This window comes from Nasonia vitripennis, chromosome 1, assembly GCF_009193385.2.
Source record: "Nasonia vitripennis strain AsymCx chromosome 1, Nvit_psr_1.1, whole genome shotgun sequence".
NCBI lineage: Eukaryota > Metazoa > Arthropoda > Insecta > Hymenoptera > Pteromalidae > Nasonia > Nasonia vitripennis.
The window spans coordinates 23876934-23889621 of NC_045757.1; the positions used below are offsets into that span (position 1 = coordinate 23876934).

Genomic DNA, 12688 nt, shown 5'->3' on the forward strand with positions numbered 1-12688 from the left:
TTATAATAACACCGTTATGCGACTACCTGCTAAAATCTTCGAATGCTTATCTGGTTTATACGGTCATAAAGGGCTGGTGCGTATTTTAAAAGGAACTGATGAACTGATTAGCACCGACCGGCCAGGCCTAATACCCTACGCAAGGATTATATCAGAGCCGTCAAGTGCCTATCTGCAAAAATCTTTCAATGCTTATTTGGTTAAAACTGCCAGAATGGGCTGGTGCGTATTTTAAAAGGAACTGATGAACTGAACAGCGCTGACCGGCCCGGTCCAATACTCTACGCAAGGATTATAATAGCACCGTTACGCGACTAATTGACAAAATCTTCCAACGCTTATTTGGTTTATACGGTCATAAAGGGCTGGTGCGTATTTTAAAAGGAACTGATCCCTACTGATAAAACTCACTTGAGAATCAAGTGAGATCTCAAGTGATTCTCAAGTGAGAATCATGCCAAAATCTCAAGTGATTCTCAAGTGATTCTCAAGTGATTCTCAAGTGATTCTCAAGTGACTCTCAAGTGATTCTCAAGTTGAATTGTGAGTATAAACGTATTTTACGAATCCTCATTATCGTGAATTCTGCGTTTCAAAAATGGATGCCTAATTTTTATTCCGTGATTAGCTGTTCCTTTCCGTGCGCGATCTGTATATAATATAAGAATAAATTTTATCTTCAAAGTAGATTTTCAGAATATCTAACTGTTTTTCGAGAACATTCTCAAATTAGTTGCTCATTTCACATGCGTTGTTTATACAAATAAATTTCTAATTTAGAAAAGTGAAAATTTAAGAGTAAATGATACAAGAACGCGTGTTAACTCTTCATCTGAAGACCGTATGTAATGGAATTCACAATTCCATTACGCACATAAACGCGATGTAATGAAACATAGAAAAGTTACAGGCGTAAGGGAATCCTAAATTCCACTACGCGCACAAAAACAGAATAAAAAATAAAATAATGGCACGCGTACACACTAAAACAGACACATACACTCATGACGCGTCGCCATCGCAGCAACCACACGCTGAGAAAAGAGGTCATGCCTTACCAAAATAAAACTAAAGAGCCAGCAGCCAATACGCATCTAAGCCGACTACCGTAAAAATGGCAGAGTAAATTAGACATAGACCAGAATACGAAACAAACAAGCTAATAGAGGAACCTCATAAATATCGCGACACTCTGCAACGATGTCACACATAAAAATGAAATATATCGCGATACAAAGAAATCCAGGCAGACGATTTTAGATTCACGAGAACAGGCGGCAAGAAGAAAACAGCGAGTTACGACCTTTCTAATTTAAAACAATCGGGAAAGTCTCACGCGCGCACTCTCAAAGAGCGCGCAGGCAACGGAAAGCAGCGGGAGAGCTAGTTACAAGCTCGATTCCCCAAAATTAGAAGTAATAAAACTAAGATTTTATGAATTGACCTGTCACATTTCCATTAGAGCAAGTGTCACAAGAAAATCTTATGTTAGCATCTCCAAAAATGGAATGAAGAAAAATACGAAAATCTAGTATATAAAGCCCGGGAGCAAAGGGTACAAGCCCAGTCGGAAAACCAGAGGGAGAGTCAGTAGAGAGTCAGTTGTCCAACAGTAACTAAGCAAGTCGTTACTCTGCCAGTCGCCAGACCAACAACAATTATAAATACGAGTTAACAGTGCGCAAGTTAAAGGGACTTAGCCCAAATCGACAGTCCATATAGTGAACGGAGATACACGTGTTGGCGTTCGTCAAAGCGCATCACTCTCTCGTCTCCAAAAGGAAGCCGACGCATCGAGGCGCCCATCTGTCTACACTTGTTTACCATAAAGGAGAGAAGCTGAGAGCCGACGGCCCATCAACAGCCTGACCGTACTGAACCACCGACGCAGGAACCAGGCGCCAAGGATCCACAGCTGCAACCTCCTGCTGGCGTGCATCTTCAGACAAACACAAACAAACATACACACACATTGTAAAAGGTACTTTTCTCTCTTTTCTAATACGAGTGAAATACATTATAGTAGTTGCTTTAAAACTTAACCCCGTCTAAGTGATTTCGTTATCCGGCTCCCTTTCCCGGAAGGCAGTGACCGCGTCTGCGGTAGCCAAAAGGGATTTCCTTTATTACAATACAAATCAAATAATATTACGATAGGAACTCGGCACACGTAAGTATATTGGTGAGTTGCGCTCATTCGGACGTAACACGTAGTTAGGTAGAATAACGGGAATATAAATATAAAATTAAAGGAACTGCATTAGGAAAAATCAAGGTAAGTAGAAAAATATTTATTTTCATTAAAGCGGGTTTTTCATATAATGTAATTTGAACATAACTGTTTTTTTTTAGTTTTCAAAACTAATTTTTACACAAGTAATATGTAATGTAATACTAACATAACAATTTATCATTCAGTTCTAAATTTATAAGCTTAATGTTACGAAATATGTAATCTAAACATTCAAGTTTTTAAGCTTAATTATTTGGTTCAATCATTTGGTTCATCTTGGTGTTTTCTCTCATCTCTTGAGTGAAAACTTAAGCTTTCAGTCGCATCCTTTATAAGAATGTCTTTGGTTTCCTGCGGTAATTGTTTATACCTATTAGAAGTGTCAAGGAAATCGCTGTACAAACCTACGTAAAATTAATATTTATTTTGGTAAGTATAAAATGATAAATGTGTAATACATGTAGTATGTTTATATATAGCTCTTACTTAAATATAAATTTAGTTTTCTGGGTGAATAAAGCTGAATGGGCTTTGTTCCAAAGGTATTTTTTTTTCAATTTACTTAAATCTAAACTTCTTAAAGCTATAACTTTTTTTGTCCATAAAATAGTTCCTAAGTCTCTTAAAAATGCATTCTTTCGTTTGGATTTAATGATCCTCCATGATTTCTGTCCAATTGTCCTGCCTTCACCTAGGTATATCTTGAAAATAAAAAAGATTTAATGAAAAGATAAAATACTTGACAATTCGTCGTATTGCGTTTTCATACATACCTTATTCCTAACAATGTCGTATCTTTTGTGTTGTTCAGGAATATTAGAGTCCAAGTCGTACCCTGCTTTATTGTATTTTTTGAATAACTTGGGTTTGTACTGTTCAAGCATTGGAACGGCAGAATCAGATTCTCCTCCTGAAAATAAATGTTATATACAAAATAATATGATGTGTAGAATCAGCAATCCTTCTCTAAAAAAGACGTTCTCTAATTGGCTGTTTTCGCACGCGATCTTTGCGTATTTTTTCAATCCTAACCTCAAAAGGTGAACATTGAGAAAATATAGCTTGTTAAAGCTAGTTAAAAAAATCTCTACCCTTATTACCTGCAGAAACTTCCAAATTTTCATTTTCGTCTTCGTTATCTTGAATATCTTCTCTTCCTGGTGAAGCAGAACCTGGTCGTCTCGGCGGTGTGCGAGTAGGCACTACTTCTTGGGTTTGTGAACGTGGGCCTGGTCGTCTCGGCGGTGTGCGAGTAGGCACTACTACTTGGGTTAGTGAACGTGGGCCTGGTCGTCTCGGCGGTGTGCGAGTAGGCACTACTTTTTGGGTTACTGAACGTGGGCCTGGTCGTCTCGGCGGTGTGCGAGTAGGCACTACTTCTTGCGCTCCAGAACGTGGACCTGTCCGTCTTGGTGGTGTTTCTTGTTCTGTTCGAAATTCTGCTACAGAACGCGAGAGACTGTTCGAGAGCGAACGTCTTACAGATCTTGCTTCTGAACATGACCTAGTAGGAGTAGAAGGCTCTTGTGGAGACGACATAACTGGCGAATACAACCTATTAGAAGGCACAAATGGTGTAGACGACTGACTTTTCGGTCCTGAAATATCTTTATATCTTGATGACGAATCTGAAGCTATAGAAGGCAAACGACCTCTCCGTGAACGTGAAGGCATTCTTAAATCAGAGTGATCTGACTGATCAATATAATCTAAATTTAGAGAAGCATTTGAAAGCGAATATTGTGAAGCGCGTTTGTCTGAAGGTAGTGGAGAATCTAAACGCGGAATCTTTTGCAAAGTCGATAATCTATTGCAACGCATCTTTGAAACACCAACACTTGGCGAATGATGATCTCCTGGACCATTTACTGTAGAAGTTAGCAGAGTCTGTAAACGAAAGGGCGACTTATCTCTTAATCTTCGTGGTGTTTGTGATTGTGATAAGTGCGAACCATTGAGAATCGGTGAAAATTGTGGTATGGATACGGAAACATTATCATCTCTTTCTAAGGACAGAGAATTCTGATGGATATTTACTTGTGATTTTGTAAACTCTGAAAATAGTTTTATGTACTTCATTAGTATAAGACAATATAAATCAAAACAATATTCGCTCCGTGCAAACTCAGTACCCTGTTGTAAGTTAATAATTTATTATCACGTGATACCTCATATTATATCTGACGTAAGATTTTATGGCAATATATTGTGCATGATCTTAGGCAAAATCATATTCAAGCTGTGATATTAAATCTTAAGTAAGAACTTACGCAAGATCTTCAGAAAATATTTTAAAAAAGGGCTAGTACGCACGTGATTATTTATTAAAGCAATTTATCTCGAGATTAATCGGCGACTACTCATGCAACGCAACTAATCGTGAAACTACTTACGCGACTATTTACGTGAATACCCACATACGCGCGCGCGCACACGCACATATATATACCCTAATGAAAAAAATCACGTGTTTACCACGTGAAAATAAAAAAAAATCACGTAACATCACGTCAAAATCACGTGAGATTTTCTACAAATTTCTCACGTAATTATCACGTGATAATCGCGTGAATATTGTGTGATTCATAATAAAAAATTTAAAAATATTATTAAAAGCCCTACTGAAAAAATTCAGATGAAAATCAACTGATAATCACCTGATAATCACCTGATAATCGTGCCAAAACGTCAGCTGATTATCAGGTGATTTCAGCTTAATATTTTTATTAAAGCTGATAGTTATAAATATGCGTTTATAAGAGATAAAATGTTAATGATAATCAGCTGATAATCATCCAAAATTTGTAAATTATCAGGTGATTATCAGCTGATTATCAGTTGATTTTCATCTGATTTTTTTCAGTAGGGAGTGTTAAAATAATATTTATAAATTAAGAAAATAAATAATTAATAATAAATAAAGACCTAATTAAAAATGAAAAAATTGATTCTCTTGAGTTATTGTTATTAAAATAATAGTTAATTTGTAACATTAATTAATTGTCTGACCGAAATTTTCGAATTTTTGAACTATTTAATGAACATGACTATGGTCAGAAAATTAATTAATGTGATAACTACGATAGAAATTCGTCAAATATCTCACGTGATTTTCACGTTATTTTCAAGTGTTTTTCACGTGATTTTTTTTAGTAGGGTATGCACGCACTCACGCGCACATACTCATACACACACACACACACCCACGCACGTATACACATATTCAAACGTTTTCGTGTGCGATATCTGCTTGTTTAAATTTCTAACCTCAAAAAGTAATAATTTAAAGAATAATATGGATTTTTAATTTTTTTTTATTACTTGCACGAAGCGATTTTTAGACATTCTCTAGTGGAAATGAAAAAGTATATAAATATACATGAGTGTAATAATATAAGTTTTTCTAATTGCCATTCAGAAATTCAATTGATCTCAAATTTGATGCAAAACACTAAAAAATTATGCGAAGTATTAAATTATTTATTTTTGTTCATTTATATACATTATATTCATTTACACTAGGGTACGTACACGCATGTTAATTTATTAATTAAGTAACCTGCTTGTGGAGTCCATCGCTCATATGGTTTATGAGACTGGAAATTCAGTGACAGTGAACATTTCTCAACTGTGCGTTTGGGAGTTGAAAAAGCAATAGGTAATGACACGCACTTAACCATATTACGTATAGTTACATTTTTTTATGGTTCAATTCATCTAAAATAAAAGAAAATTTTTAATGCTTGTTACGGATTACATAAATCAAGTGCTCGACTAAAAATAATCCTAACGATTGGACCAGGGTCCGAGCAGGATGCCAGTTTTTCGAACTTCCGACTGACAAACATTTTTATATGCTTGCTGCACTTCTGGCTTACAATAATTTGTATAATTTTGTCACGATTCAGGTGGATTACATAACACCGCAAAATTTGTTTTGTAGATTATTTATCCATTTCTATAATATTTTCTCAAACAATTATAAAATACTTTTTATTGCGGCTCTACTTATAATTTATTAGGTGCAGTAGAATACAAAGATTAGCGTACACAATAATCAAATCGAATACGTACAAGAAAAACAACTTTAATAATCTCAATATCATAAAAGATAAAAAAAGGCACAATCGCTGCATAATTGTTTCTACAAATTATAATTGTAATCTAACAATCATAATGCTAAATGTGACGTAAGTCCAGCCATATGACTTTTTACTCGGGTAAGTATTATATTACAAGCATTTTTACAACAATTTGATATTTCACCAATTTACACGTATACTAGTTTAAAATGTATTTAGGTGGTTCTACCAGTAATAAAATTAAAATTGAGAATGATTACAATTTCTTATTGATATGTATGAAATTTATTATATAGCTGGTAAAACCCCCTTAATATTATGAAAAGACTACGTTTTTAATGTGCCCGAAAAAAAATGTTATAACCTAGATAAAAAAAATTACAAATATTACTAACCTCTATTAGTTTTACAAATATCTTGTAAAACTACTCTAACTTCAGGTAGGTTCATTGTTTTCGTCTCCTTTGAATTTTGTATGCGTATTGTAGAATCAATTTGAACATTCCTTGCATTATTTTCTGTTAGATATTCATTTGTACTAGTACCAAGAAATAATGGTTTTCTGTTATTCATGAGAGTTATTTGTTTATACTTCTCAATTGTTCGTTGACTGTTTACGTTTTGAACTACATTTTTAATAATTTTTCCAGTTTTCTGAAAGTAGAAAGGTTAAATATTATAATAGATGTTAGAAAGAAGTACACAAATTATATTATTTATATTATTCAATACAAAATACATAAACTTACCGGTTTCAATTCTTGACTTTCAAATAAACTTTCATTAGACTCACTGGAAGTTATTTTTTTTGGAACAATTAATCGCTTAGATTTACTTATTGCGATTTAATAGAACATTAGCTAGCATCCAGATCACAGTGTTCAACCCAGATAACATAGAAATGAGTAATCTATTTTCCGTATTATAACGATTTGTTCCATTGTTCCTTGTTCCATCCTATAGTAATAGAATAGGAACAATATATATAGCTTCTATAGGTATGTACATCAGGATTGTATGTGCATAAAAGTAACACAACAAAAGTAACGCTGTTGTAATAACCTAACATAAATATATTTACAATTATTTTTAAATAATATCAAATATTGTAATAAGTGAAAACAAGTTTATTATTACTCGAATGAAAGCAGTTATTGTAACAACACATATTGTAAAAGATTTTTTACTTATATCTGTGAAATGAAAAGATACAAAAAAAATATAGATGTCGGAGATGAAGCAATTACAAAAAGAACAGCTGAAAGATACAAAGCTGTCATTAAAGAAAACTTAAATTTTGAGGAGGTAAAATGCACAAATGCATTGATAATTATATTATGTTATTCAATGAATGCTTTGTTGATAGGTATCAAGTCATCATAGCTCAGACGATGGAAATGTGTTGGAAAATCTTGTCACAAATCAAGATATTTTATGTGCAGAAAACAGTAATAAAGTTACGGTTAGTATAGTATAAAAAGAAAATATTTATTTTATGTATAAGTTAGTTTTCATTCATGTAAGCGGAAAGCAGAATTATTGTGATAAATTTGTTTCTTGTTAAACCGTAGAAATTGTTAATGTAATATTTACTGCACAATTTTTTATCACCCAGTTTTGGACCAAGTGTTACCTTTGACTAGGCTTTGTAACCTCAAAGAAATGTTTAACTCATTGTTTATAGACATTTAATATATACTTTCTTTTCTATTAAAAATGATTAAAAAATAGTACAGCTATCACCTTAAATTTGACATTATTATTATGGATTAATACGACTGTAGCAATTATTTCAATTTTATTAACACATTATAAATTGAGAGATTTTTCTTAAACGAAAACCATGTATAATAGCATAAACAGTAACCCCTAAGCTCAAAAACCTTCATTAATAATTTATTGTCAAGTAGTCTCGATAAATTGCTTTGTCTGAAGAACACAGGTAAAAAAAATTAGTAAGCATAATTAGACACCGTACAAACTCTACACAAAAATAACCCTACACCCTACACAAAATAACTCTACACACATATTTGCTACACGATAAAACTCTACACAGATATTTACCACACCGTAAAACTCTACACGCATTTTTGATTATTTGACTACACCGTAAAACTCTACACAATCGTATAAGCTATTGTTATCTATTGTTGCAACAATAGGTTATACGATTGTGTAGAGTTTTACGGTGTAGTCAAATAATCAAAAATGCGTGTACAGTTTTAGGTGTAGTAAATATCTGTGTTTTTCGTGTAGCAAATATGTGTATAGAGTTATTTCGTGTAGTGTGTAGGGTTATTTTTGTGTAGAGTTTGTACGGTGTCCATAATTATACAACTCCTAAAATCATAAAACAATTTTTTTTTTAATGAGAGTAAATTTAAATACTAGTGCGAACATATGCATTAAAGATTCTTTTTTTGCCAAGGATTTTTTAATTGAGACTGAGAATTTGTTGAATGTGTGAATTTGCACTTAACACACAAAGTTGCTAAATAAGTAAATAGGCTACTCATAAAATTCAATACTTTATTATTTTATTTCGTTTTAATTTTATTTCGCACAATGAGACACTTATTTTATTAGACATTTACTCAATTTGAAAATAATATATTTATATATTAAAATTTCCCAAATTCATTTATTAATTGAAAAAAAAATTTTAAATTATTACATTTGGTATTTCATTAAAATGTTTTGAAAACTGTGTGTGTGTGTGTGTGTGTATATGTATGTATATATGTATATATATATATATATATATTTGTTTCAAAATGTGATTGATTATGTAATAAATGACGCAGGCACATCCGTTCAATACAAATAAATTAATCCAGCATGTGATCGATTTTTATCCGGAATTTTGATCAGATATTAACAAATTAAATCCGATGCAATTGATTAAATATTGTTTAAACAAATTGTGAAATATCTTACTGAAAAAAAAAATTACGGCACAAACAAGCGCCCTATTGAAAAAAATGACGTAATTATACACATGAATTATCACGTGATCAATCACGCGATAAATTAAGTGATATCATCGATCAATAAATTTCGTGAATTATCACGTGGTTAATTACGTGTGATTATATAATTGAAAAATTGATCACGCTGTTAGTCACGTGAGTAATCACGTGATTAATTACACAACCAATCACGTAACTAATCATAGTATTAATCATGCAGTTAATCACGAAACTAGTCACGTGTTTAATTACGTAATTTTTTCAGTATAGGCAGATGGGTCACAAAATGCGAACTAGACCCTATCTAAGAAAAATTACGTGATTATCACGTTCAAATCACGTGAGATTTTCGACCGATTTCTCTCGTAATCATCGCGTGATTAATAATTAAATTTAAAAATATGATTAATAATTATATATATGTATATATATATATATATATATATATATATATACATATATATATATATATATATATATACAAAATCAATTATTGTATAACATGAAGAAATTAATTATTTTTTTCAGAATCGCACTTCGACAGAATCAAATGAACTAGATTTAACCAATCACCTTCGCAGCTTATTACTAGAAGATGAGAACGAATGTCTTCAACAATCATGCAATATCCCTAAAAATTTGGAAGAAATGATTCAAAATGTAGATTTTTTTCAATATATTACGAGTCCTATTAAGGTTAAAAAAGGCGAATTATTTTTAATGATACTTAAATTTTGTGTTGTGAATAAGTTATCATTCTTAGGCATGACTAATCTTTTCAAGTTGTTTAATGTTATTTTTGAATCGCCAGTCATGCCTGAATCGCGATATTCTGTAGATAAATTGTTAAACCCAAAAGAATTTGCCGAATTTCATGCCGTATGCCACAATTGTTCAGCATATATAGGTAAATATGGCGAAATAACGTCCGTTAAACAATGTAATATATGTCAAGCAGAATTAGATTTAGATAATCCGAGTAACACAAGTTATTTTGTTATTATTGATCCATCTACACAAATAAGAGATTTGATTCATTTTTATGAAAATCATTACGATTATGTAGTCAACACAAGAGTCTCAAAGCCTGAATATATAGAAGATGTATACGATGGTAAGGAGTACCGGTCATTCGTTAATTCACTACTGCCAGAAGATAAGCATAGTTACGTAAGTGCTGTTTTTAATACGGATGGAGCTCCAAAATTCAAAAGTTCGCAATATTCGATTTGGCCATTGTACATTATGTTAAACGAATTACCTGAACAAGACCGAATTAATAAGTTAATCACATGTGGACTATGGTTTAATAAGAAAAAACCTGATATGAGCGTGTTCTTATCAACGTTTGTGGACGTAATTAATAAATTAACTAGTGAAGGAATTTCATGTAATGTAAAAAATAAAAACAAGGTCTTAAAACTGCACGTCCTCACATGCTGTGTAGATTCTGTAGCTAGAGCTCCTGTTCAGGGCATTAAACAGTTTAATGGTAAATACGGATGCAGTTGGTGCCTGCATCCGGGAGAATGGGCTGAAGGTAGTATGCGGTATCCTTTATTAACATATTATGTGAATGATCGAGATCATGAAAAAACCGTTAATGATATGTTACATGCAACTCCTGATAATCCTATTAATGGTATTAAATACCCATCACCTCTTATAAATTTTCCAAAATTTAATATTATATTAGGTTTTACTGTTGATTACCTTCATTGTTGTTTAGAAGGTGTTGCAAGTCAGTTTACAGAATATCACTTGCAATCAATGAGTAAAGATGACATTGAAGAACTTGATGAAAAAATTAATAAAATTACTGCGCCTCATCAAATTTCACGTTTAAGCCGACCAATAAGTATCAGAAAGGATTGGAAAGCACGTGAATGGGAACATTATGTTCTATTTTATAGTGTACCGCTTTTAGCAGATCACCTAAGCAGAAATCATCTTTTTCATTGGCTTCTATTTGTTAAAAGCTTGAATATACTGTTACAAAGTAGTATTCATATAAGAGAATTGGATCGAGCCGATCAAATGTTGCACGAATTTGTAGCTAAGTCTCAAGAATATTTTGGAATAAAATCAATGACGTTTAATGTCCACCAGTTACTACATATATCTAAAACCGTATTGAATTGGGGACCATTGTGGTGTCAGTCAACCTTCTCTTTTGAATCCGCAAACCAAAATTTGTTTAAGGCAATACAATGTTCAAAAGGAGTTACACTACAAATCGTAAGATTTATCAATATCAATCATTTTATTTCTGTTGTACAAGAATATGTATATCCACATGCGGATGTTTTGGTAAAAATGTACTGTGATGATTTTCTTGGTTCAAAAGTGCAAAATACTTGTAAAATAAGGGATATCACATATTTTGGTCTGGGTAATCGAGTACCAAATGATATATTAGAAAAATTACAGCTGTCTGAACATTCTGCAAACCATTTTTGAAAATGGTAAAAAATGGATGTTTATACGAATCATCTATTAGAAAGAAAAAAAGATCAAATAATTAATTTGCACAGTTAAAGGAGAAAAGATTTATACAAATTGATAGTTTTATTGCAGATGACGAAAAAAATCAAGAATTCACTGTCTGCAATGTTGTTACAACAAGACATCGATTCAGCAAGCATTACAATAATCTTAGAGTAATAGAACATATCAGCACAGAATCTACAATTGTTGAAACCAATGAGATCGAGACTATTTGTATTTTCATGCAAATACTTGGAATCATGTATATTTGCCCTCTACCTAATCTACTTCATTATTAAGTATACAAGCATTTTAAAGAATTGCAAGCTTTTACGAGCACATTAATGAAAGCTTTAATTAATTTTTTATTGTCGATTAAGAAAACCGTTTTATACATATTTTGTAATAAATAAATTTAAAAACATTTAAGTTTAATTTTATTATTTCTGCAGTATTCCTATATCCTGTATTCCCTCTCTGTAATGCATACTATGCAAAGTATCGGTATTAATAATAATTAAAAAAATATAATATATTTTTCTATTTATTTTTATGCACAATTCAACTTGAGAATCACTTGAGAGTCACTTGAGAATCACTTGAGAATCACTTGAGAATCACTTGAGATCTCACTTGATTCTCAAGTGAGTTTTATCAGTAGGGATGAATTGAACAGCGCTGACCGGCCCGGCCTCATACTCTACGCTAGGATTATAATAACACCGTTATGCGACTACCTGCTAAAATCTTTCAATGCTTATTTGGTTTATACGCTCATAAAGGGCTGGTGCGTATTGCGTCAAGTGCCTATCTGCAAAAATCTTTCACTGCTTATTTGGTTAACACGACCAGAATGGGCTGGTGCGTATTTTAAAAGGAACTGATGACCTTATCAGCAATTTACTGGCCCGACT

The 12688-nt window shown here is 32.4% G+C and overlaps 2 protein-coding genes across 4 annotated transcripts; one reads left to right on the forward strand and one right to left on the reverse strand.

The window, feature by feature from the left end:
* Positions 1-2276: 2276 nt before the first annotated feature.
* Positions 2277-7194, reverse strand: LOC100679447 (serine/arginine repetitive matrix protein 1-like). 2 transcript variants are annotated; one of them, XM_032597700.1, is made up of 8 exons: positions 7065-7187; positions 6711-6969; positions 5793-5950; positions 4186-4287; positions 3334-4120; positions 3007-3143; positions 2720-2934; positions 2277-2637 (listed from the first exon to the last, which is right to left on the reverse strand). In XM_032597700.1, the coding sequence occupies exons 4-8, from the start codon at positions 4231-4233 to the stop codon at positions 2616-2618; spliced, it is 1209 nt and encodes a 402-aa protein (XP_032453591.1). In that variant the 5' UTR covers positions 4234-4287; positions 5793-5950; positions 6711-6969; positions 7065-7187; the 3' UTR covers positions 2277-2615. The 2 variants fall into 2 exon arrangements, with proteins under 2 accessions (XP_032453591.1, XP_008218015.1); XM_008219793.4 differs by having other exon boundaries at positions 3334-4287; positions 7065-7194.
* Positions 7195-7349: 155 nt separating this feature from the next.
* Positions 7350-12155, forward strand: LOC107981308. Of its 2 annotated transcripts, none has more exons than XM_031921012.2 (4): positions 7350-7620; positions 7682-7777; positions 9816-10127; positions 10559-12155. In XM_031921012.2, the coding sequence occupies exon 4, from the start codon at positions 10614-10616 to the stop codon at positions 11745-11747; it is 1134 nt and encodes a 377-aa protein (XP_031776872.1). In that variant the 5' UTR covers positions 7350-7620; positions 7682-7777; positions 9816-10127; positions 10559-10613; the 3' UTR covers positions 11748-12155. The 2 variants fall into 2 exon arrangements, with proteins under 2 accessions (XP_031776872.1, XP_016842237.1); XM_016986748.2 differs by having other exon boundaries at positions 10559-11406.
* The last annotated feature ends 533 nt before the right edge of the window (positions 12156-12688 follow it).